This window comes from Triplophysa rosa, linkage group LG11 (genome assembly GCF_024868665.1).
Source record: "Triplophysa rosa linkage group LG11, Trosa_1v2, whole genome shotgun sequence".
Lineage (NCBI taxonomy): Eukaryota > Metazoa > Chordata > Actinopteri > Cypriniformes > Nemacheilidae > Triplophysa > Triplophysa rosa.
This window is the reverse complement of record NC_079900.1, coordinates 4626474-4653854: the sequence shown is the minus strand read 5'-3', so window position 1 is coordinate 4653854 and position 27381 is coordinate 4626474. Positions and strand designations below refer to the sequence as shown.

The 27381-nt window shown below is 39.0% G+C and overlaps 1 protein-coding gene across 1 annotated transcript in view; it reads left to right on the top strand.

Moving 5' to 3' along the window:
- The window catches only part of smurf2 (SMAD specific E3 ubiquitin protein ligase 2), a 43685-nt gene extending 17937 nt beyond the window's left edge, over positions 1-25748 (top strand). The window contains exons 2-20 of the mRNA XM_057346198.1: positions 2761-2799; positions 3925-4033; positions 8129-8262; positions 9878-9943; positions 10824-10908; positions 12265-12348; positions 13026-13228; positions 14640-14724; positions 15674-15832; positions 15929-15973; positions 18453-18651; positions 21046-21149; positions 21455-21569; positions 21668-21846; positions 23122-23259; positions 23382-23502; positions 23700-23901; positions 24116-24191; positions 24320-25748. Coding sequence (XP_057202181.1) covers positions 2761-2799; positions 3925-4033; positions 8129-8262; positions 9878-9943; positions 10824-10908; positions 12265-12348; positions 13026-13228; positions 14640-14724; positions 15674-15832; positions 15929-15973; positions 18453-18651; positions 21046-21149; positions 21455-21569; positions 21668-21846; positions 23122-23259; positions 23382-23502; positions 23700-23901; positions 24116-24191; positions 24320-24419 — 2243 coding nt within the window. The 3' untranslated portion in view covers positions 24420-25748. The remainder of the gene's footprint in view (positions 1-2760; positions 2800-3924; positions 4034-8128; positions 8263-9877; positions 9944-10823; positions 10909-12264; positions 12349-13025; positions 13229-14639; positions 14725-15673; positions 15833-15928; positions 15974-18452; positions 18652-21045; positions 21150-21454; positions 21570-21667; positions 21847-23121; positions 23260-23381; positions 23503-23699; positions 23902-24115; positions 24192-24319) is intronic.
- The last annotated feature ends 1633 nt before the right edge of the window (positions 25749-27381 follow it).

Below are 27381 nucleotides of genomic sequence, written 5' to 3'. Positions count from 1 at the left end.
GCACAAACAAAAAAGAAAATCCAATTTTTCTCATTAAATAGAAATGAAAAGGCTGCACAGCTGTAATATTGCGTGCGTGTGTGTGTTGTTTTTTACACTCCCAGTAGAGACAATTCCAGCATTGATGTCGAGTGTGTAGCGTTCTTGGTTTCGAGTACCTGATGTTATCTGATGTACAAGTGTTGTCACAGAAAGTAGTCCAGCCTTGTTTTAATCTCCGTGACGGAAAGTGAAATAACTGCCGGCTGAATGTAAACCAGGTTTCATCTGCGTTCGAGGTTTGCCGCCAATACATTGTTTGACAGTGTCGAGTCTATTTATATGAGCTCACACATTGATGTTCTCGTGTGTGTCAGTGACCGTGAATCACTTCATTCATGAGTTCACATCTGCGGAAGGGCACATGCTGTTGATCTGCCGACAGATGTATCGGAATTGTATTTTACGAGTGATTCACAACCATGCTTTGATACCGTCAGCTGAAATGCATACATAGGAATGAAGATGGGTTGCATTGCGCACTGGCAGGTTGCCGTATATCTCGCAGACGTATAGATTTTGTCCCTGACGGCCGCGCGGAGCTGAGTTATATTTATGATCTAGTTCAGCAGTACAGTTCATTTGTCAGTCGTGAGATTGATAGTGTTTGGTTTACTTGAGACTGCTCGCTTCAGTCCACGTGTGGAATTCGTCATCATTTCTGATTTTGGATCAGTTCAGGTCAAGGATGAATAGACGTGTCTGCTACAAAGTAGCTTCTAGAAAAGCAAAAGTGCGTTTGGGCATTTTTCTTTATGCAAAGCTGATTGTTTTTCCTCATGGTTTGAGTTCTTCTCTTATACAGAGATGCTAACACTATCACCTGTCAATAATTAATGGAGGGAGCCGACTCAGCCGAGCGTAGATGAGGTGTTGAAGGGTGTGTGTGAGAGAGAGAGAGACGTCTGTACAGAGAGAGAGAGAGTAAGATACATTCCAGATGGTGGAATGATGAGGTGGGTTTCGCTGGAACGTTAAACATTCCCAGGGATGTTTGCAGAGAGAAATTCTTCCTCGACTGCGAAGCGAGCATGTTTCCTTTTTATCCGATCCCTCCCTCTCGCCTGTCGTCTCCGGAGGAATGGGATCCAGTCTCGTCTGAGATATCTCGTCTTTATCAGTCTCTAACCATTTTTAGACACATTGACTCTTTAAACCCCTTCCTGTGTGGATAGACCGACTCATATAGCTTGAGTGGGTTTAATGAATTATGTTGAAGCTATTTAGCTTAAATAGTTCCTCTGTGTCAGAGCTTTGATTTTCTTTTGTGATACACGGACTGTGAATTCAGGTCTTTCAGAATTGTACAATAAATTTGTGTGTGTGTGTGAGCATGCATGAGTATATAAGGTGTGTGTGTGTGTGTGTTTGTGTATGTTTGCTTGTGCATGCGTGTTCAAAATTGTACAATAATAGTGTGTGCGCGCGCGTGCATGTGTGGTGTGTGTGTGCGCAAGCATGCATGTGTATGTAGGTGTGTGTGAGGTTTGTGCATGTTTGCGTGTGGTATGTGTGACCAAAAATGATGCGTGTAGTGTAAAACTGCAAAAAGGTTTCTGTGAGAGAGGGGATCGACTATAAAAAAAGAATGCAAATCGCTGTCAATGGAAAGTCCCCACATTGTATAGATTTGTCCATGCATGTGTGTGCGTGTGAGGTGCAGAACAGCCGCAGACGCACTGCAGTCCGCAGACAGAATCAATAGCAGTCTCTCTACAGTGTTTCTGTGTGTTTGGATTTGCTAAGTAAAGTCTGAGACTCACCTGCACGTGAAGGTTTCTCAGCCCTTTAACCTCCTCCACACATTCCAGTTGTTCTTTATAGTCTCGGCTTTCCTCCATCTGCAAAGTTGAAGTGTTTTGGTTTTCTTTGAATACCTCCAATGTGCTCCGCCGGCTCTCTGGTCGTCCTTCATTCCCGTCCTCACTTTTTCCCCCAGGCTGTCCTCCCTTTGTCATCTCTCCCTGAAATGTCTGTCTGTGCTCGCTGGTTTAATTCATTAGTCTTTTTGCTCTTATTAAGGTACAGTTTTAATTGGCCAAAATGTGACTCCAAGTCTGAGGTTACATTTCTGATTCAACTTTTTTATGTTTTCTAAAATATGCAATTTATGTATAAAATCTGGTGTGCCATCATTGAATTACTTTTTTAATCTCCGTTTTCCATAGCTCATATTTAAGGTTGTGTACTTAAAGAATGAATCATCTTGTTCATTTTGTTGATTATGTTTGACTCCTTTACAACGCAATAAGGAATATATATCGGTGGCTATGAAAAATATCTTGTATGTATTTTCCGCGTTCTACGTGGTATTACTATTGACCTCAAGCTCGGTCAGTTCTGACCGTGAGCGCTCTCCCGCTTTGCATAAACACTATCTGCTTTGGTTTAGCTGACAGCTCGGGTCAGTTTGAAGTTGGACTTGTTTGGTTTTTACCGTCTCTGAGTTATTAGGCCGAATCGGCCAGCATGTAGGCGTGACGTGTATTTTTTTCTGTTGCATCTTTAATACTCCTAAAAATAAAGAGATTAAAAACATATATCATCTGCAAAAAAAAATCCATGCCAGGAAAATTGCCTTAATCTTCTATTTTGTCATGTTTATTGGTAAAAAATGAAAACCGAAGTGTTAGATATTTTTCTGTTTTATTTAAACCACAAAACAAGAGGTAAAAGTGTCACAAGCAATAACCAATCATTCTTTCTCTCTTCTTTCCGCAGTCCTGTGCGCCAAAAACCTGGTGAAGAAAGACTTCTTCCGTAAGTATCTGATTTTCACGAACAGTGAGAGAAAGCTCTATTTCTGTGGCGTGTTTTAGCCGGGGCTCATCTGTTAAATGTGCGCAGCGAGAGAGATAAGTGCTCTTCCCTCACGAGACGCCAGCAATGTGGGTCAGCTCGAGCAGACAAACCAGCTGCTGGTTTTACACCGCCTCGACTCTCTTTGTAAGCTCTCCAAACTTACATCTGAAGGCCTGTCGGATGTCGGCTCAAAGAGAGAGATGGTCAGTGTGACTGGGGTCAGAGAACAAAGATTCAAGTTAAAGGAGAATATGTGAAGAGTGTGACGCAATTTGTAGGCAATTCATTTAGGAGCTCAGTGAATCTGCTGTAAACTATGCGTATGTAATGGATAAAAACATCTGCACAATGTGTATGTGTTCCCTCTTTATTAACCTCTTAAAAGACTTTAAAACAGGCAAGTAAATTCTGACGTAAGAATCGAAACGATGTTGTCCAGCACTCAGTCCACCCCTCCCTTTCGAAGCACTACGGTGGCTGACACGGCACTAAGATGTCGTCACGTTTTCGCTTCTTTGCCGAAATAGATAACGTATTTTAGGGCTGCACGACAATTTATCGCGATACCACTAAATTCAATTGAAATCAAGCTGGCTGCGATATGCAATGTGTCGATATTTTTTTAATGCGTAACGTTAGCTTGTCCGGCTCTGGGATCAGTAGGAAATGCTAATCTAAAAAGATCTAAAAGCAGTGCGAGTTTGAGTCGTTTATAATGTGCATTTGAAAAAGCAACACCCGTCAAACACGATCATTATAAATAATATACTTTATCGTCATAAAAATACTTGATGAGTAACAATGATAAAAAGATGTCCATAGGCATTTCCTAGATTCTAGAACGTGTTATGGTCTTCTTCTGCAGTGCGTATTTGGAGTTTCCGCACGAGAGCGCCCTCTGGCTTTCGGATGCAGCAGCATTGAAGACATAGTTATGTATATTATATAGAATTTCTGTCAATAGATCCAAAAAATGACACACTGGACCTTTAATACTCTGTCTTTTAGAATGTCCTTAAATGATGACATATAATTTTTTTGGCATAATATTTAATAATGTAATATTTGTGTGTCATACAACAGGGCTGCCAGACCCCTTTGCTAAGGTGGTGGTGGATGGTTCGGGCCAGTGTCACTCCACAGACACAGTGAGGAATACTCTGGACCCCAAATGGAACCAGCACTATGACCTGTGAGTGTTTATTTCCATCTGTTTGTGTTTAATGGTTTTCTTTCTCAGTCCCACACATTCTCACACTTTCGTTTACACTTGATCCCAGATCGAGAGAAACGCCCATGTTGTGTTTAGAAAACCAAATTCAGGAGATGAGGTGTAGGTTTGACCCCCTGAGATACGGCCATTTAATAATTATAAAAATAACGTGTTGGCAAATATATCAGCGCCCACATCGACAGATGATTCACCAACATGGTTTATTCCAAACTTGCACGTTGGAGATTTTAATGTGTGAGCTTTTTAAGTCAGGCTGATGATTGTTTTTATGGTTTATCATCTGAAACAAAATGCTTAGACAGGGATTACAATCATGTTGTTTCTCTAGATTGTTATAGTTGTGCTGTGTACTCTTCTTTTCTCTTCAATCCAAAATGATCTTTACAACTTTATCGTTATCATTCTTGGTGTAAACGGGCGTTAAAAGTGTCTTAAAATTCTGTCACTGTTCTGTGCGAATCATCATGAAGAAACAGAATTAGATTTGCACGCAGGGTGTTATTTCATTCACACACAGCAAAATCGCCAGTGTTAAAAAGGGTCAAATTAACACTCGCAGTGTATATATAATCCACACTCTCAAAAGTGTAGTTTATATATACACTGCGAGTGTTAATTTGACCTTTTTAACAGGTGCAGTCATTTACATTACATTTAATTTTTATATATTTACATTTAGTACAGACGAAAACTTCAAGGAGAACATGCTTATTTGGAACGTGTGGAAACTTCCATAATTTGATTTCAAGCACTTTTGAGAAACCGCAGGGGATTTTCTCCAGGCAGCGGTGTAAGATTTCCTGATCATCGCAGGCCATCAGTAAATCTCCCAGCATCCTTCAGGCTTTGAGGATTTGGGTCACCACCACCGAAGTCGCCTGCTCTATCTGTAAAGATCACGGAAAGGATTTTCATAGAGTAAAAAAATCCAATCGTTACTCCCAGATCTGTTTACATGGTTTTAAGAGATTCTGTCTGCAACTGCGATTATCACCCGTTTCACAGCGCCGAGTAAAAATAGAAACTTTCCTTCAGTGCGCAGGACTGTCACTTTTCCCACCGGCCGAAAAAACAGAGAAGGAAAACGTGAGTTGCGAGGAGGGTCGACAAACGAAAAAAATCTGCGTACTTCCAATACTTGTCCCGTTCACACATTGAGGAGCCGGTCGGCAGCGAGAGGAAGCACGCGTCTCTGTTTGTTTAGTTGTCAAGGCAACCATAAAGCTAACCCTCACCCCCCAGGACGACTGTCCATTTAACCAAACATGTCACGTCTGTGGAAAATAAGTCTTTATTTCCATGGCCCGCATGTAACCTGGAATCCTGGGTGGGGAAAATGCTTACAGTTTACTGGGATATATGTTCACAGTCAGTGATGTACCTTTATCCTTTGTGAAGAATAATTGTATTAATAATGCATAACATTATGCATGACTTACAAAGTCCCTTTAAGGAAAGTTTCCACACTCAGCGCCAGCGGTCATATTAGCAGCTATTTTAGTCATACGAGACCAAGTCCTATCTACTTGAATGGAGGAAGAGAGATAAGAAGACAGATTTTAGATGTCTAAACTGTTTTGCAAAGACTAAAATTAAACATATTTCTGATCATCAATTAAACCTGACGTCTTAAACTTTGTTTTAACCTAATCATTTGTTGATTGGCTTATTTACTAAAAGGTACTGAGCGTTGCACTTTTCCCCATTCATTACAAGATTTTATTTACATAATAAATGTGCGCTTTTCACAGTTTTCGATGTCGCTTAGCAGCTTTACATACATTATTATTTTTATATATCTATTAATATTGTTTTTTAACTATAAAGACAATATATGGTATTAAAATACATGCTTAAATAAATACTACGTTGGATTGTCAGAAACTGTCAATTGTTTAATTGAAACTCTACTGTCTTGTTAATATCTATAGTCTGTGTTTGACGCGCTGTATTCGTATTAAACATGTGGAGAAACAGACTTTCTGAATCCTTTGTATGTGAGGATAACGACACAAAAAGCCAAGCGGCCCTTGAGGAGCTGAACGTGGCATAGAAAGCCTATAGTCAATACACAAAATAAACAAAACTACTGAAACTCAAACCTGCTTGTCAGGTTTGGGAAAAAAACGAAGTGATAATAGGAAACGTGACTGACACGGATACATCGAAATGCAAAGTGGAATCGGACTGTTGTCATTGTGTCTCAGTCCACTCTTAAATCAGGTTTTTTTTTAAATATTGTGTCGTTCTTTTTATTATTTATTATTAAGGCATTCCAGCTTTACTTTATCTACTTTCTTCAACGTTTTATTTTATTTTCACTATAAAAGTAATTGTCATACTCGGTTTGTCTCTTTTCACTATATAAACATCCCTGAAAAAAAGTCTTCAAAATAATTTGGTTCTCAATGTAGTTTAGAGATTTGTACTGAAAATGTAAGTATGCTTTTTTTGTATTTATATCTTTAATTACTGCTTATTAAAGGTGTAGTTCGAAATCAAGTTGAATGGAAACCGAATCCTGCGAGATGATTTTAAATCGTTGAAATATTATAGGACTCTTTATAAACATTGTGACCAGATTGGTGTCTTTTAATGTGTTTTTGGGTTTAGTTATTCATTTGTGCTATGAGAAGTCCTCACAAAAGCTTAAAATGGACTACACCATCATTATCTATTGTTGACTGGTGACAGAAGAGGATTTTGGGTTTATTATTTATTGGCTCTTGTTCTCTTTCTCTCTCTGGTCAGGTTGGGTTACTTCTTGTTGCTGTTTTTCTACACGATCGTGTCTGGTCCTGTTAATAAATAACTTGGCGTGAAGACTCTCTCGTGTGTTGTGAAAGGCCATGAGTAGCTCAGTGTTGCTCTCTGGACGTTTGCTAAACGCTCGGAGAGGAGAACTTTAGATTGTTTGGGTTTGGTTGGACCTCCTCTAGTCAGGACATCTTGTGATTTATTGAAGTTTTGTCTTTTCGGTCCTTTTATTGTTCTCCTCTCTTTCTCCTCTGACCCTCCAATTTCTTTTTCAGTCCAAACAAGATACTTTGCCCAGGAATTCTTTCCCATTGGCAGGTTCACAGGCGTCTCATCCTTTAGGTTGCACGTTTTTTGTCAGGCTGCACTTTTTGTTTTCCAGTTTTGGAGGCATTTCTGTTCCTCGGTTTTAAGAGAATCATTTGTTTTGTCTAACGCCATGCCAAAATATTCAGTCAAACCAGCTGAGCGTTTTGGGGAGAAGATGATGAAATGCATATGATGCTGAGAGGACGAGAGGACGGTGCAGCGGTTTGAAGCCTTTTGCATCTTGATTAGTTTTATAAAGAACTGGGTGTTTTAGTCTTGAAAAAAGCAAACGCAAACCTTTCTGTGTGAAACGGGTAAATGAGTAAGAACCCAGTTCGCATTAACGTAGATCTGAATGTGGTCTTCGATGTCTTTGAACCCTTTTCAATTTTTCTTTTTATTATTAAGGTGATCCAGCTTTAAAACAAGAAATAAAATAAACAGAATTAGCATTTTTGTTTAAAACAAGAAAAATACCTGCTAATACCCGGCTAAGAAAAATAATTTTCACAAAAAAAAAAACTATTTTCTAGTGGTTTTGTCTTCATTTCCAGTACAAATATTGAAACGTTTTAAAATCAAAAAAGATTTATGTGCAAAATCACTTTTCAATTTCAATCAAAATGATCAAATAAATGAAGGGAATTAATGCTTAAAACAACAAAAAATATGTGCCAAATGTGAATAAGGTAAAAACTTCTTATAAATGTTGTATTATCCTATTAGCATACATTTTTCTTGTTTTAAGCAAAAACTCATTTAATTTAATGAAGTAAATGTATTTTGATATTTAGATACTTGTGCTGATCAACTAAACAGAAATACTAAGAAAAGTAAAATGTTTGTATTTATGTATAATTAATTTCTATTTTTTAATAAGGACTGTTTTTTACATGGCACTCATTGGCCAATCATATTTGTATATATTGAATAAGCAGCTAATTTTTTATGTATAGTTTTTTATTTAGTTTATTATTCTTTCTGTAGGTATATTGGGAAGTCAGACTCCATCACCATCAGCGTGTGGAATCATAAGAAGATCCATAAGAAGCAGGGGGCGGGATTTCTCGGCTGCGTGCGACTCCTCTCCAACTCCATTAACAGACTGAAAGACACAGGCTGTAAGTGTGTGTGTGTGTGATTGGCTTAGAAACTGTTGTCATGATGAGCTTAGAACATACAGAGCTCCGTCCTTTTGTATATAATTATCTTTGAAAGGTTGTCCGTGTGCTTGAACGGTTTTGTGTCGAGTGGGCGACTTTTATAAAACACACAACTGCCATGTTTGAAATGAATAATATCTGACTGCAAGGTGTGGCTGGAGATCATTGTCTGTCTCTGAATGATCTGTGCTCAGTGACGGTCCATAGCTCACAGGCAACAACCAAGAACTTTAAAACTTCCTTTATAGCAACGGCAGTGTCGGAGGCTACACATGAGCCGATGGTTTTCGCTAGCGAGTGTGTTTAGGGTGCCAGGGACCCGTCGCGCTCTCTGTGGCTGCGTTCCAGCCCCACTCTTGTGTTTTAGATGATTTTAAACGCAGGTTTTCCCTGACCGCTGTCCTGGATCAGCACAGGAAACCAGCAGTCGCTCCTACAGCTGGAAGTGATTCGGTTCACCATTTCCTGTTGCACCCCTCCCGTCTCTCTGCCATCCTTCACTATGTCTCTCTCTCGCTCGCTCTCATTTTGACACTGACAATTAGGCTGTCTTTAGTATGTATACAACCGCTGAAAAAAGAAATTCTAGATCATTTCTGTGATTTTCAACAAAACCAAACCTCAGGAGTGACATCAAGTCATCCGACAGCAACGTGAAAGACTGACAGCATGACAAGACACATGAAAACTGTGATGAAGCTCGAGGTTATCGCATCAAAAATACTTTTGAACCTTTTTTCCTAAACACGTGTAGAAATATTACAGTCGTATTGCTTACACGTGAATATAAACTTGTGTTTGAGGTCTGAAAAAATGCAGAGCATCTTTTCTGTTATTTTCACCTGTTTCTCGTGTTGTCATTTTCTGCAAATAAATGCAAATTTATAAAAACAATACTTTTATTTGACATTTGGGAGAAATAAACGGAATTAAACAAAAATTTTTTTTACCTAAACGCATACCTATAAATGGTAAATACTGATTGTGGTTACCAATGGTGTTTACATAAAGTCCTGATATTACAAAAATTACGCTTAATCGTAATTTTATGATATGTATGTATGTGTGGTAACCGATATTGGCCAAAATATCTATATCTGTGCATGTGTGACATCATCATTGTGGGTTTGACTTTGGGCGGTTGAACGCTCTCTCAGTTCTGTTTAGTCTAGCATCCTGGTTTGTGTGTTTGTGTGTGTGTGAGAACAGATAGTGGCCTCTAATGTCTGCAGGGTACTTGTTATTCCTGTCTCTCTCTTTCCGGCAATGACCGAGAGCCTCAGCGTGTTTCTGGAAGAGCCTCAGTCCTATCGGCACATCTACAGTCTGGGAGGAATAAAGCTGCCTCTGTGCGCTCACACACACACAAACACACACACATAGACACAAGAGTGCAGTGTATGTGACCTCAGACGTGAATGTGGAGGGATGCAGGTTGTATTTTATGATGGCTCGCAGAGCGGGGAAGTCAAAAGTTATGACGCAAACGTCACCTAGGGTCGGTGGTTTCGCACATGAAATGATGCCAAATTTCCTCTCGCTTTCTTTCTTCTCCTCTGTTGCTCATTCACAGATCAGCGTTTGGATATGAACAAGCTGGGGCCCAATGACAGCGACACCGTGAGGGGACAGATAGTTGGTGAGTCACCAGTTTTGGGTTCGGTGAAACCATTACATGCGGGGAATAAGAAAGATCGAAAACATCTGATATTGCCAGTCTTTTAGGAACCGTTACTTCCGTGGAAAATGCCATTTCATTCATGAAAGTTTTTTTTATTAAGACGAGACATGATGCAGCACATATTCTCACGATTCACCACAAGATTGAGACTAGCTCTTCTCTTATACAGCAGTGCTGTGTGCAAAATACAGTTTTTCCCAGATCACCCCCCATTAGCAGGTGTGGCATAAATTTCGGGCGCTGCTCGTGAGGAATCCGTGAGCTCTCCCGTTCGGTCGCTCCGTCCTACTCTTCAGTCCTCTGTGCTGCGAGTCACATCATCACTGGAGCCTCAAAGCTTTTCATTAAGGATGATTAAACCCACACGTTTAATTTTAACGTCCTCAAAACCATGGAGAAAACGCACGCTTGTTCGTGCTCAGCAAGTTTCGTTTTTGTATACGAGAGCTTTTAAGAAGCTTCATCGGTATGAGGTTGTGAGATCTGTAGTGAGGTGTGGTGAGTCATCGCACATCCCATGTCGTGTTACATTTTTCATATCTTGCATATTAAGATATGCGTTTAACATCCCATCTACGCAGAAATTGTTCCTGTTTGTTAAAGAAATGTGTGCTATTATTTTTCTGTTTACGTAGAATTAAAAAAATGGAGAATAACAAGGACAGGACACCCTACGTGTGTTTTTGTGACGGGTTTTAAGCACCCCAGCGCCATTCACAACAACCCGAAAATATGTTAACAAACTGGTTTACTTGGTGCTATTTTATTACAACTAAGTAGCTTGCCGTACATTTTGGTGTTCAAACCTACATCTGACGTCTTGCTTTTTTGTCCACAGTGAGTCTTCAGTCCAGAGACAGGATAGGCAGCGGTGGGCCAGTCGTAGACTGTAGTCGTCTGTTTGACAATGACTTGCCAGATGGGTGGGTGAAATAAATCTTTATATTCCTTATGCAAACATCTGATATATTGTCGCTGTTTTTCCAAAACCCGTATATGTGTAATGAAATGGGAAAAAAACAGTGTACTGATTGCATACTGTGTTGTCAGAGTTGCCAAGCACTTTTAAATACTTCTTATTGGTTAGATATTTGTGACAAACATAAAGGGTGACTAATAAAAATGGTATATGGCAAAAAAATACAAATTATGGAAATACAAGGTTTCGGAAGGACAGCAACGATATATAGCTTGCATTAAAAATAGTTATAATACAAGTTACATATATCTATCATTTTCAGTTTCATTTCGAACCTGTATGACTTTCTTTCTTCTGCCGAACACAAAAGAAGAGATTTTGAAGAATGTTGATAACCGAACAGCGGTGGCACCCATTGACTTCCATTGTATGGACACAAAACCAATGCAAGTGAATCGCTGTTCAGCCAACGACATTTGTTTAAATATCTTCTTTTGTGTTCTACGGAAGAAAGAAAGTCATCCAGGATAGATATGACAAGAGGGTGAGTAAACGATGACAGAATTTTCATTTTTGGGCGAGTAAGTAAGTTTTAGCTGTCTTAACTCAAAATAATATCTTAAAATATGTCAGTGCCCTTGTTTTGTCTCACAAGCCCACCAGTGGCCGGTTGCATAAACTGCTTTGACTAGTTTTACAAGTTAGTCATCCAATTTCTTTCTTCAGAACTGGTCATAACTTCTTTAATTCAGTCACATAAAAAGGTAGATTGGTCTAATTAAAATCTAAACTATAAGACTTATTCGACCTAACTTGAGACTAGTTGTTAAGACACAGTCTTAACTTGGCGGCTATGTTTATGGAACTGGCCCCAGTAATGTTTTTAGCATCTTAATAAAAGTGACTATTCTAATTTAACTAAGGCATAGTCGCGGCTTAAGCTAATCCTTGTCTGTGATCTGGGACTTAATAACTTTTTATAAATTGATGTTGTTTTAAGGATGTTCAGATATGCGACCTTGTCTAGGAAAACCAGACTGAAGTTATTTAACTCTGAGATAATGAGCATCATAAACTAACATTTTGTCAGCTAATATTTTACAAGGCCTTACTCAGTCAATATTAAAGACATCAAGGTTATGTTTTCACAGAATGATTTTGAATTTATGTAGAATACAATACATCTCATACAGATTAAGTTTTTTTGCAGTGCCATGCTGAAATCTAAAGCAATGCTTGACTTGTAGCATGCACTCGGTACTGACAACCACACTTTAGGACCCTTGAGTTGGTCCGTGCATGCATGTCTGTCGGTCTGTTTGTTCGTCTGCATGAATGTCTCTTTGTGTTTCGTCGGCAGCTGGGAGGAGAGGAGAACGGCATCTGGCCGGATCCAGTATCTGAATCATATCACACGCAGTACCCAATGGGAGAGACCGACCAGGTGGGCTCACGTTTCTTTGTAATATTTCCATGTGTCGTATATAATGTGCACTTCAGAGCTCAGCAGCGTCTCATCAAAATTCCTCCACAGCCCACGTGTTCATCGGTGCCGTATGGTGAAGCGTGATTCCTCGCTCATGTTTCAAGGGCTGCGTAGTTCAGCGATTATGAACTTTGTGCCACTCAAGCCGACACCGGGCATATTGCGTGTGCCACGGCACGGCCACTGAGACCATAAAGCTCTTGAAATGTAACTCCTGATATTGCTTCCCGTTATTAAAACTGAGTAGAAGCAAAGAAATGTTGACACCGAGGACAGATGATGCAGATAGTATTCAGCTTTTAGATATTTCCGCTTCGCAATAACTGCGTTTATAGTTGAGCGAGGCAGCTGGAATTGGCCAGACATTTCACAGCCTTGTCTGAGATGTTAAATTGTGTAAAGATGTAATGCTGGAAGCTTTGCCGCCGGCGTCCGTCTGCAGAGATTGCATGACATCATTGCGTAATGCTTTATTAAAAACAAAACAAGAACAATGGGTTTCTCTCAGGGGATGAGCAACTTTGCGTGGAGCGTTTGCTCAAGCACATTAAAGGGATATGAATCTAAACCTACTGATGTCTACTGTCGTGAAAACTGAAAACCAATGAGACGCACGCTGTCTTTCACACACGCAGGCCTGCGTCAGAGTATTCCAGCCCCGGCCGGCCGCTCAGCTGTCTGGTTGATGAGAACACGCCCATCATGACACCCAACGGGGCGGCGGTTGTACCTACGGATGACCCGCGGGTGCAAGAGAGAAGAGTTCGGTCGCAGAGACACAGAAACTACATGAGCAGAACTCACCTGCACACACCGCCCGACCTCCCTGAGGGATACGGTTCGTACCCACGCACACCTAATCCACAAATATGAGCCAGCTTGCCAAGGCAAAATTACACTGACGTTTCGCACACACACACACACACTGTTCTGGAAAATAGAAATTTGTGAGCAACAGATGTAATTAAAAAGTCTCTTGAGCTCTGTAGTAATGAAGAGAGGTCAGAAATATCGCTGACGTGCCGTCACCACCAGCTGCAGGGTCAGACGAGTGACCTGGAAATCCCTCAGTCTGTCTGGCTGTGTGATAGAGAGAGAGAGAGGTCAGAGGTTATAGACACAGGTTAAATAGAGCTGTGTGTGCTTTTTCTGTTGAGGCAGCACATCACAGTGGAAATGTAGACATGAGATACACGTGTGGAATTGAGTTTACTAATAGTTTTCTTTTCAAGGGTTTTGATTTTAAGCTCCTTTTTCAGATTGCATAGTTGGTTTGTGACACATTTTTAGCTTATAAAATTCTTTAAAGCATCATTAAACTAGATCATTGTTACGTAACCGCCAAATTACAGTCTTAAGTTTAACAACACAGTAGACAGTTTTCTTGTAATTGACTCAAGAACTGACAGATTATTTGAGTGACTGTAATTTGTGCATTCAAACCACAAAAGATAACCCTAACGATCACTTTATTGGCAACCACACCAAGACAGTAAAAGTATCTTTTTATCATTTAAATGCACAAGACCGTTTAATTCAAATGGATTTTGATGGGCCTTTTTTGTTCAATGTTCCTCTGAATTGTTATCATTATAGTTGTGGTGTGGACTATTCTCTTACATTTAGATTTTTTTTCTTTACTACTTCTCTGCAGTACAAGCATAATATCATACTTTTTAATCCCCTACATTTCATAAAAACATGTTTTTTCCTTCAGTCTTCATGAGAACTAAAAATATAGTGATTTTGTGCTTGTACTCAAGTATTTTTACTCAAAAATTACGTTTTTAATGTACTTACGTATCAAAGGTAAAATAGGAAAGAAAATGTATTAATGAAATATAGCGGAACAAGAAGTATGATATGCTTTTTAGTGTAGTGAAGTCACATTTTTGCGAAGTAAAAACCCTCTAACAAAGTAAACGTACTTGAGTAGAATAAAATACTTCACTTTGAGATAAATGTGATCTTTGCGGATGATGTGATATCACATTAAAATAATAAAATGCACAAATCACGCCAGTGCATGTGTCCACATATTCGCTTTGTTTTGGTGATTTATAGTCTTGTTTAGAAACGTGCTCCCGATTTCCAGTCAGGAATCGGCAAGCGTGCGTAAATCTGACTGAAAGTAAAAGAACGAAAGTTTACATGTGAAAGTAAACGCAGACTGCGATTGTATTTAATACTCTTGTCATTTCTTCAATTATTCTGTTAATGACCAGTGACGCCCCCTGGTGTTTCCACAGAGCAACGGACCACGCAGCAGGGCCAAGTCTATTTCCTGCACACGCAGACGGGTGTCAGCACGTGGCATGACCCCAGAGTGCCCAGGTATCTTCTTTCACCTCATATACAGTATATATATAATATATATTTATGTGTTTGTGTGTGTGTGTTAAAAACATCTCTAGTAGAGAGAGGCGGTCAAGGTAGACTTTTTTTTTTTCAAATGAACAAGTCACACTGCTTTCTTTTTTATTATTATTTGCTATGTGTTTTTTTTAACATGCGTGTAGAGGATGATTTGTAGTTCAGTGGGATTTCACAGTTAGTGGAAGCCAAACAGAATAAAAGCACTTGTCTTGAAGTGCAAGTTTCCATTTGTAACTGGTTACTTGAAGCCACTACACAAGAGTAGATTTTTCGAGCTGAGCGTGATTGCAGAAATGAGGGCGGGCTGTTGGTTATTTGTCTTGTTTTTTCAGCGTTGACATTAAACAGTTTGTGCAGCTCTGCACATTCTTTGCTCTGTTAGTTTGATGTTGTTTGGCAGGAGCCTGAAAGCATCGAATCTGAAGTTTGTTTGTTCTGTCTTGTATTTTTCTCTCTCTTTGTTTATTATTTTTCTTGCTTTGTTCCTGGTTTTGTAGTCCCATTCATTTGTTATTATAATATGTTCTGAAAGGTCCAGTGTGTAATTATTTGGAGGATCTATTAACAGAAATGCAATATAATATGCATAAGTGTCTTCAGAGGTGTATAAAGACCTTACATAATGAAGCGTTATGTTTTTAATACGTTAGAATGGGCTATTTCTATCTATATACACCGCGGGGCTGCCATTATCGTTTCATTTTGTTGAAAGTAGTGAAAGCACTATCGTTGAGTTTTTAGTTTGCTATCTGAGCAAACGTCAATGCAAAAAATATATTCGTGGTACTAGTCTCCCATTCACCACTATAGACGTTTACCCAACTATGACGACTTGCCCTACGATAACTGTTCATTGTGAGTTAAAGAAGAGAGAATCATTTCTCTTTGGCTGTCTCTTCGCATTCAGGGATCTAAGTAATGTGAACTGTGAGGAGTTGGGTCCGTTGCCTCCAGGCTGGGAGATCAGAAACACGGCCACCGGACGCGTCTACTTTGTGGACCACAACAACCGGACCACTCAGTTCACAGACCCCCGTCTCTCTGCCAACCTGCACCTAGTGCTCAAGTAAGTCGTCTTCTGTGTATTTAACCCATAACCTGTTAAAGCAAGCTGTTGGGTCGTCTTAAATCTCATTGTTTTGTCTCGTGTTCGTTTCAACAGCCCCAGTCCGAACGGTTCCCGCAGTGCCGTCGAAGCTCAGAGCAGGTAAGTCGTGATCTGCAAATGCATCGGAAAATCATTGGGTTTCGTCTAGTTTTCTTCCCGGTGTGAGCAGTTGGAATGCAATAATGGGAAGAGATCGAGTTTCCCAAACAGATCAAAGCACATGTCCCGCATTCCGTCTTGCGCCGTCGTGCGTTTCTTGGAGTAACAAGAAAGGTCAGAAGGGTACGACATGCGTGGATGGGATCTCGTATAGTATTTTGTAAATGAATCGTTACACCTGCTTGGGATATTTTGAGAAAAACAAGCGAAGTGAAAGTTTGCATGCGACATGAAGCATATGTCAGCTTGGATGTTTTGTTTTACAATAGTAGAAGACGGGCATTAAAATTGAGTTCAGACAGGATTCGCTTGTGTTGCGCACAATTTATTTCGTATTTATTTACACAGCGCTTTTTATACATGCAATTCGTCACTTTTCTCTCTATGTCGCCATCTCTGTTTGGAATGTGAAATTGCATGTTGTCAAGTCAGATGATGTTGAACTGGCATTTTCTGTGAAATCGTACCCAACAGCTTAATATGTAAATCGTTTTTAAGGTACGGAGAGCGTTTTTACAATACATTTTATGTACTTGTTCAATAACTGATTTTGGTTTATTTTTAATTTAGCCCAAAAACAGAAGAAACCGTATAGATGAGTTGAATTAGATAGACATCAGTCAGGGCAGATCATTTTTAGTAAGATGTCTTAGTCATCCCTCAAACAAACTGACTGTCAGAGTTGATTTAAATGTGCCTGACTCTCTAGTCTGCGTAAAGGCATTGGGATAGATGTGGATCAGGACATCTGCCTTTTATCACTGCGAAACACCTCACCTCTGGTTCCCCACCCCGCTGTCATCCTGCAAAAATTCTCTCCGGTCCGTGTTTTCTTTTGGTTTTATGATCTCATAACCGGTTAACGGTTTTAAGTGCGTGATGGGAACAGATGCGTGTGTGTGGTTGGCATGTATGCATGTATGTATGTATGTGTGTGTGTGTTTGTACGGTTGTGCGTGTGTGAATGCATGAGTTACTGTTGTCTTTCGGTGGATCCTCCCTGTTGTTCCGGATCAAGGATTTCAAGGGTCTTTCACGAACGTTGAGAGATCTAAGTGTACGTGCAAAGTTATAGTTTGTTTTCAGTTTTATTATGGGTGTTTTGTTATAAATATTATGAATTATGAATTAGACTTTATTTTCATATTTTAACTTTTCATGTTAATTTTAGTTGCAATGTGCTTTTTATAAGAATTCATTTTAAGAATTTATCGTTTTTTTATATTGCTATATAATTTTAAAAAATTAGTTGTTCTATATGAATTTTTATTTAATTTCACTTGCTTATTTCTGTTTATAAACTTATTTTACTGGCAACATTTCTCTTTTTTTTTTTTTTCATTTACTCCCCCTCGAGTTGTTTCTAATCCGTTTTCATTTCCTTGGTTTGATGAAAACAGAAAAATATTTAGAAGAATGCTTGTAACCAAACAGTTCTTGGCCACCATTGACTACCATAGTAGGAAAAATTACGATGGACGTCAAAAGTGCCTCAGAACTGTTTGCTTTCCTACATTCTTCAAAATATCTTCTTTTGTGTTCAACAGAACTAAGGTAATAGGTTCAACCTACTATGGTAGTCAATGGTGGCCAAGAACTGTTTGGTTACAAGCATTCTTCTAAATATTTTTCTCTGTGTTCATCAGGACAAAGGACTTTATACAGACTTTTTCAAATAATATTTAGGTCTGTATTTTATTAAATTTAAATGAACAGAAATATTGTAGTTTTAGTAAACTATAATAACCTTCTCGGTTGCTTGTTGATCAAAACACACAGGGGACTGCATTTCTAAAGTAAAAAAATAAATAAATCGCAACAAAAAATCACACACACACAAAAAAACCAAGTTTGCATCAAACCAGATTCAGCGGAGTGTGCTAAATGCGGGCGAAATGAAGTGAGTTTTTGCGTGTCGAGAGAAAATAAAGGGAGGCAGGGAATATTTAAGGAATGCGAGTCGCGTGTAAAGTTAGAATGAGTCTAAGCGTCCGTGTGACACGGATAAATGAGCGTCTGCTCGTGAAGTATGGACCATGATACAGATGTTACAGATTTTTAAACCTTGTTTTATATTTGTGTAGATTAATAATGGAGTAATTGCATGCACACATGCGACGCAGGCACATGTCAGTCCTGTGCAAGATGTGGTAGATGTGCTTAGTTTTGCTCATCGGGTGAGGCTCTGAGACCACAGACGGTCAGGAATGCCGGCCACACACACACACAACATATGGCTTCTGGACATCAGGCTCAATCTGAAGGAGATACTCTTTAATTCATATGTTAATCTTAAACTAAGTGTGTTTTAATGGTAATTCTCTTCCTCACTAGACGTTGACGTCTAGAGATAATGTCTAGCAAAGACGGTTAAAAAAGAAATAAATATGCAATAAATAAAAACTGTCTTTCTGCGCAGCCGTCCCGGGCAGCTGAAGGAGCAGGCGCAGTCTGTCGTGACTCCCAGCAACCTCCACGAGGACCCCGAATGTCTCACGGTGCCCAAGTATAAACGAGACCTGGTGCAGAAACTGAAGATCTTGAGACAGGAGCTGTCCCAGCAGCAGCCTCAGGCGGGACACTGCCGTATCGAGGTCTCGCGAGAGGAGATCTTTGAGGTGAGACCGTCCTTTTACTTTCAGGAAAACACCACCGCGAATATGCTGTTTAACTCCAAACGTAAAGCAGTACAAGCTTATAATTAGAGTGTGTTTTTTTCACTAAATGAGCACAATCATTTTTCATTTTGGTTTTATTTATATGCATTAATTAACATTTTATAGTATAGACCCCCTTTGCGCCGATGTCACGGCATTAGCTGGAGGCAAAACATAGGGCAAACTGGAGGCGGCCAATACAAACCAGCACAGATTCAGCTACATAAGGAGTTTAAAATAACCCAAAAAAAACGCTAAAGTTTGCTAGCGGACAGCACTGATTGCACGATATTAGAAAATATATTTTTATGTCATATACCCGGTGCATCGGCGCATGTCCTCTGACGTAACGTTAGGAGCTAGCAACGACGTATGATGACGTATACCAGTGTAGTAGTGGTGTCCCATTTCTTAGCGGAAAATTTGTAACCCTTCCCCTTGCCACTATGTTTCAAGAGGCAAGGGGTAGGCGAAGGGGTAGAAAATAGAATTGGGCCTAGATGTTCACCAAAAACAGTTTTTAAAGGAATAGTTCACTCAAAAATAAAAATTCTATCATTTACCTGTTTGACTTTCTTTCTTCTGCAGAACACAAAAGGAGATATTTTGAAGATTGCCATTAACTGGCCCCCACTGAGTTGTATTGGTTTTGTGTCCATATAATAGAAGCCAATGGGTGCCGACGATGTTCCTTTACCAACTTTCTTCAAAATATCTTCTTTTGTGTGCTGTGGAAGAAAGTCATACAGGTTTAAAATGACGAGAGGATGAGCAAATGATGACAGAATTTATTTTTGGGTGAACTATCATTTTAAGATGTGTGCCAGTATAAATATCACAATAGATTTCCAAACATTATTTATAGGGATGTAACGATTCACTCAGCTCACGATGCGATGCGAGTCACGATTCTGATCTCACGATGCGATTTATTCACGATTTATTTTTACAAAATGAGTTGAAACAAATTAGAAATGAACAACTTCCCTTGCATTATTTCTTAAATGCTTCACGTTTCTTTGTATAATAAAATAATGTTTTATTTCAAATAACAAAACTAAACTGCAATTTTAAAGTCTCTTTAATATAAACAAACTAATACTGTCTGAGCTTTTCTTGGATTTTTTTGCATTTAAGAAATATCAGCATGTCCACGTTTAGATTTGCAGTGAAAATAGCGGCCCCTGCTGTTCAAAAAATGTATTGCGATTCAGTTCACACCTCAACCGATTTGAATCGTCACTTATTATAACCGATTTTCAACCGGCTCACGGTGAATCGTTACATCCCTAATTATTTAACAGCAATAATGAAGTAAAATGTTGTTTTGAACAAAGAGTCCCACAGCAGACGGTTTGGCCCACACAGAGTTCTAGTCTGGGATTAAATGAAAACGGCACAAAACTGAGACAGCATAAATCCATAAGAACTATTTCTGAGACGCTTTGAACAAACTACCTGAAAACTACTCTTTCCCTTTTTTATACAAAAAATCTCACTTATTATTATTATAATTAATGGCAAAAAAAAAACATTTGGAAATCTATTTGGATATCTCCTGCAAGCAAAAGATAAACTGCAGAAGCGTGCTGGGATCACCTCCTTTAAAGAAGAAATGTTTGTGTGAGTTTGTTAAAACAACATTTACGCCTCCCCACTTTCCTTCGCTCAGCTTGAAGCAATTTTTGGCATGTGTGGGTCTGTTTGGTCATCTGTTTTGGGGTGTTTGTGGGCGTTGAGCTGGACGCACATAGACATTTCTGGATGCCGCATTCCGACATGCTGCGTTCTCTCCCGGCAGACGAGCCTGGCCTCTTAACCCCATGAAAGGAATGTTTCTGTGGCTTGTAGTGTATCATCTGTGAGGCTGTTGATATGCTGGAGTACTCGCAAAAATAACCTTCAACCTAAATACACACATATATAGATCGACCACTTTGTAAGACGTAAACGGTGGTCCAGAAGCACTTCCCGTTTCATTTTAATTTATTTTTAACTTGAATCTTAAAAATATTTGTTTAACATTTTGATTCGATTATAAATGTTCTGTTGGTTGTATTTTGTTCAAACGTTTGTGTAGTGTTAAAAAACTGAAACAGGAAGTTCTTCTGGACCATGTTGAACAAGCATTGCTTACGTTTTCTGAAGGGATCTATAGCGCAGACTAGTCCGTAACATCTTTTCATTGCTGTGATTAAAATTAAAGCGTGTAAGAAACGCATCAACAAAGGAAAGGAAACAACGTCATACATGTCACAGAAGCTTAACACAGGGTCTTTTGAATGGTTTTCACACTGATTTGGTCTTTTCGGTGACTTGTTTTTGACCGTTTTGCCATTTTAACTGCGTCGTCAGGAATCGTACCGCCAGGTGATGAAGATGAGGCCGAAGGACTTGTGGAAGAGGTTGATGGTCAAGTTCAGAGGAGAGGAAGGTCTTGACTACGGAGGAGTCGCGAGGTATGACTTCGGCACCATGCACATTACATTATAACTTTCTAAAATCGTTTACGTGAACGATTCATCCGTGCATGTCACCAACATCTTAAAATATGGACTGAAAATGTTTCTGTGAATTGGGTTGCAAATGCCATTTCATGTCTACTTTTAAAGCTTGTGTGTCCATCTAGTGGTAAAATAGAGTATTACACTTGAAAAATTGCACAACAACTGGTGTTACCCATTCAAATGGTTCCCTCCATTACTTTGTATTGATTCACAAAAGTCTATATTGGCAAAGATTTGCGACGATGTGTGTATTTTAGGGAGTGGCTGTACTTGCTGTCGCACGAGATGTTGAATCCGTACTATGGGCTGTTCCAGTATTCAAGAGATGACATCTACACACTACAGATCAACCCTGACTCAGCCGTCAATCCGGTTAGTCGACCTGATGGCCGTGTTTTGGCCCTGACCGGCTTAGTCTTGTGAGCCAAATTATACATAAATTTACCGAAAAATCACTTTGTCTTTCCAAGGAACACTTGTCGTATTTCCACTTTGTGGGTCGGATTATGGGAATGGCTGTTTTTCACGGTCATTACATCGATGGAGGCTTCACTCTGCCCTTTTACAAGCAGTTGCTAGGGAAACCCATCACCCTTGATGATATGGAATCAGTGGACCCGGACCTCCATAACAGCCTCGTGTGGATCCTGTCAGTGTGCTTTATATTTCTGTCTCATAGTCTTTGCTTGTGTAAAATACTATACATGTCATGGCTAGTGTTATAGAAAATTGTGTAATATTCACAAACTCAACTCCTGGGTTGTCGACACGTAATATTGACTTTAGAGATTTCAGATCAGATTTATATGAAGGAGAGTATATGAAGAGTTTGGTTCCAAAATGAGATAACTCCGTTTTTCAAATGTTTCAAAAATGTTTTTAAATGTTTTTTTTTTAGTTATTATGGCTTAAATCAAAACAAAACAACTGCAGTTTGATTGATATTAATTGGAATGCACAATAAAAACACATGATTTTTTATTTTTTTTAAAAACAAAGTTATCTCATTTAGGAACCAAACTCTTCATATTTTAGATTTAGATTTGTAATGTATTCACTCGTTCATTCAGTATGAAAATAAATCAAATTAATAGAAAAAGAAAATATTAATTATAAAACCATGTAAATAAAAATGACAAATTATAAATAAAATTATAATAACTATGAAAATAAAATATTTTGTAATTATAAAAATGTATTCAAATTATATATATAATATATTGTTATAAATTATAATGAATAAATAAATTATCAATATGATAAATAATATATAATTATAGGTATATATATATATATATATATATAAATGTATTTTTATTTGTCTTTTTTATACTGTATAATTATACAATAATTAGAGAAATGTTTTTTGAAATAGTTTGCATGTTTCAAATCGTGCTTTAATGCGTTTTAACTATTTTTGTTGTATGTGTGTATTTAATTACATGCATTTAATAAAAAAAACATATATTATTATTAAATATAAATTACAAAATTGTATGAATATAATTATAGGAATACAATTTCCTATAAAAATATACATATATTATTATTATATATAAATTACAAAATTGAATTAATATAATTATAGGAATACAATTTCATAATTATATTCTAATTGGACAAAAACAATTATAGTTTGCATGTTTCAAATATGCCGTTTTTAATATTTTTTGTTATATGTGTATATTTAATTCTGAAAAGTTATTAAAAATATACAGTTTATAAATGTATTATTATATATAAGGTATAAACTAATATTAAAATAATTTATTATATAAAATAATAAAAAATATGAGTGTAATTATGGAAAAATATAAATAAAATATTCATAATTTTATAATTAGACAAATGTTGTTTGAAACAGTTTGCATGTTTCAAATGTGCATTGTTTTAATCATTTCTTTTGTTATATGTGCGTATTTAGAGACAATGACATCACTGGGGTGTTGGATCACACGTTTTGTGTAGAACACAATGCTTATGGAGAGATCATTCAGCACGAGCTCAAACCCAACGGCAAGAGCATCCCGGTTACCCAGGACACCAAAAAGGAATATGTCAGGTGAGCATGCCATCTAAATCAAACTGCTTCATGCTTTCACTTGCATTCAGGGGTGTGTGTACGCGTGCATGCGTGTGTGCTGCTTCCAAATGTCATTGAGTGTGTTCTCTGTTGTTGTGTAGGTTGTACGTGAACTGGCGATTCCTGAGGGGTATTGAAGCTCAGTTTTTGGCCCTGCAGAAAGGATTTAATGAGGTCATCCCTCAACACCTTCTCAAGGCGTTTGATGAGAAAGAGCTGGAGGTATGAACGAGCATCTCAGTGAGATATAAGTTATGCTTAGACTTATTAAAACGGGTTTCGGTGTCCTGGTCATTGCCAGTGTGCTGTCTTAAACGGATCCTTTTTACAGTATTTCTGTTTCCTCTGGGATACAAAAGAGGAAAAAACTGAAAAGCATGATAGTGTGGTGTGCTTTACTAACTCAATGTTCCTCTCAGCTCATCGTGTGTGGCCTCGGTAAGATCGACATTAACGACTGGAAGTCAAACACGCGACTGAAGCATTGCACGCCCGAGAGTAACAGCGTGAAGTGGTTTTGGCAGGCCGTGGAGTCGTACGACGAGGAACGGAGAGCCCGACTGCTTCAGTTCGTCACCGGTTCCTCCAGGGTGCCACTGCAAGGATTCAAAGCCCTGCAGGGTATGTGATGTCACTTCCTGTAGCACCAGTTTTCACTGAGCATAACTTTCATTTTGTGTATAAACATGGCTTTTCAGGTGCTCGAATTCACACAAAATTGTTTAACCTAGTAATGCTTTCAAACTGGACTCGAGCCAAAAACGTGATTTTAAATATGACTTTGTTGCGATTTGAGGATGGAGATTTTAATGTGTTGATGTGTTCTGCACTTCAGGTGCGGCCGGGCCACGTCTCTTCACCATCCACCAGATTGATGCCAGCACCAACAACTTGCCCAAAGCGCACACTTGGTAAGCACTTTAGCACGAAGATGAACCTCACCACCAACATAGGTTTTTAATGGCTGGTGGCACTATTGAATTGCATTAGAGACAGCATTTCACAACCGCTATTTGTCTTATCTCTCTTTTCATCTTAGCTTCAACCGAATTGACATTCCTCCATACGAGAGCTACGACAAACTCTATGACAAGCTGTTGACAGCCATCGAGGAGACCTGCGGCTTCGCTGTGGAATGAAAGTCGCTCACTAATGTTCACAAAGCAAGCTTTCTTCCGGCGGGGCGCACCTGTCAAGCAGCCGTCGGAAGCGGAAGAGGAAGTCCAAACAGGAAGGCCTCAGGAAGGGTGGATTACGGCGCAGCACTCTCCGCCTGATGCTGCTATAAAAAGTCTTTGAAAAGAAGAGAAGAAACGACTTATCTTTTCAGCTGCTAGTAACTCTTTAACATTTTACATTTATTTTAAGGATCCTCCTCTTCCTGTTTTTGTTCAAACGTTGATTTTTTTAGCATTAAGACAAAATATATTAACAGTATTTCATGTAGCATTTGTACCAACTGACTTTAAGAGAGGCGAGGAGGATGCAGACAGCGTTCCCTCATAAGCTGATGTAGAAGCACTACTGTCTTCACGCCAGACGCAAGGAAGACGCCGGTGTCAACAAAGGACCGCAAATTCTGCCGTTTCGAACTTGAAGCTTTTCGTTTTACCTGCAAAACCGTTCTTGTTGTACAGGGTGTTGATACTCAGCATGCTGGTGCGCTAAGCGACTGTAGGAATCTGCAAGATGTATTTCTTTACGATCAGGGTCATGTCAATTTAAAGCCCCCCACTCTTTTGGGCTCGCCTACATTAGAAGACAGAGTTTGTTTAAAAGTGAATGAATCAGCGAATTCTTATGTAGGCGGGTAGTCTAGCTTGATTTTTATTTGGCGTAAGAGGACGAGGTTAAAAGAATAAAAGTAAACAGATATAATATATTGACTTCATCGCAGAGACTGTCCGAGAAGTGCATTAAAAAAACACAGATCCGATGTTTGGTCCCTAAAGGTTGACATTGGCTTGCTTTGAATGTCAAATTCCAATTTTCCGTTTTTTTAAGAAAAGAAATAATTGTGCAGAAAATCATTTTATGATGTCGTCTTATTGGTGTCAACTTTTTTTTACAAATGGAAAAGTCTCAGATGTCAACGAAACCCTTTAAAATTTAAAGTACGATGCAAAAGTATGGGCATGCCAATGAGATGTGAAATTTCCATTTCACACCGTCTCATTTACGATGTTACCATTTTATTTTCATTTTTTTCTGGCCTGTTTTCAAGAAGACCTGCCATAGAAGACGACATCAAGGAATCGTGGAAATCAAGGGAGAGTGTTGTTTGTATCACTTGTTATTTTTGTAATTTATTATTAATCCAATGTAGTAACAACTTTTTTCTACCATGCAAAACTGTCACTGGCCTTCAGTGAGCGTTACAAATGAACCGCGAGGTGGACAGCTGAACTGCATTAATAAACGAATGCAGTTCTCTCTCTCTCTCTCTCTCTCTCTCTCTCCCCGTCCCCTCCTCCTCTCTCTCTCTCTCTCTCTCTCTCTCTTCGCTCGCTCTTCTCTCTCCCACTCTCTGTCTCCCATCTCTCTCTCCCTCTCTCTCTCCACTCTCCTCTCTCTCTCTCCCACTCTCCTTCTTCTCCGCTCTCCTCTCTCTCTCCCCTCTCTCTCTCTCTCTCTCCCTCTCTCTCTCTCTCTCTCTCTCTCTCTCTCTCTCTCTCTCTCTCTCTCTCTCTCTCTCTCTCTCCTCTCTCTCTCCACTCTCTCTCCCACTCTCTCTCCCCTCTCTCCTCTCTCTCTCCTCTCACTCTCTCTCTCTCCCTCTCTCTCCTCTCTCTCTCTCTCTCCACTCTCTCTCCCCTCCCTCTCTCTCTCCCTCTCTCTCTCCTCTCTCTCCCTCTCCTCTCTCTCTCTCTCTCTCTCTCCCTCCCTCTCGCTCTCTCTCTCTCCCGCTCTCGCTCTCGTCTCTCTCTCTCTCTCATCTCTCTCTCTCTCTCTCTCTCTCTCTCTCTCTCTCTCTCTCCTCTCTCTCTCTCTCTCTCTCCCGCTCTCGCTCTTCGCCTCTCTCTCTCTCTCTCTCTCTCTCTCTCTCTCTCTCTCTCTCTCTCTCTCTCTCTCTCTCTCTCTCCCGCTCTCTCTCCTTGAATGTTTCTGAGATGCTGCCTGTCTATAGCAATCCTCTATGACCATGGACTGTTGTTAAGAGTTTGCATACGCTGAATATGAGCTATACACCTTTTGTTACTTTTTTATATATTGAGGGCAAAAAAGGAGAAAAATAAATAAAGAAGCCTATGGATGGATCAGTTAAATATTTTGAGACGGTGCTTTGTATAGTTATAGAATATTGGCCGTATATGTGGATCACTGACTGTCACTTATCTTTAATTTAATTAGATTTGAAAGGAAAAAATACATTTTGCACACACACACTATAATGGCTGTATATAATAGGCGAAATCTATTTACCAAACTCTTTATGGACTGAATGATTATATATTTCATGTAACTCTGGTGCACACATAAGAATCTCTTTGTCGTCTTTTCCTTTAATATTTTATTTTTTTTTACTTGTAAAGGTCAATAGGCCTCCATGTGGACTGGCGGCCAGTTGACATGTTCGATTTTAAGACGGTTTTCCTTTATAGCATTATTTACTGGCAACACTTCTAACTTTCATAGCTGACCGGTGCAATTTGCTACATGTAACACACTATCATTTTTTGTAAGAGTGTTTTATTTTTGTGTGTCATTAGATCTGATTAAACTTGCTTTTATGATGGGATAACAGTCGCCTGCTTCTGTATTACTGCACCATTGTGGAGAAAAGTGCATATAATATGTTTGAAATTCATTTATTTTAATGAATGAAAATTCTTGAATCCTCTACTCGGCCTCATGTCATTACAAACCTGTGAGACACAAAACCAGAGAGACATTTCTCAAAATATATTTTGCGTTCCATGAAATAAAGTGTTTTGTGGACCTATGCAGGTAACATTAAAGGTGAGCTATCCCTTTAAATTGTTGTTGCAGTGATCTGATTGAAGATTGGAGAATTCTCTCCCAAACATTGTGTCCAAGGTTTCACGGCTCTATTGTGATTCCAAGGAGGGTAGTTAAAAGAACGGTTTTGGAACAAAGGGG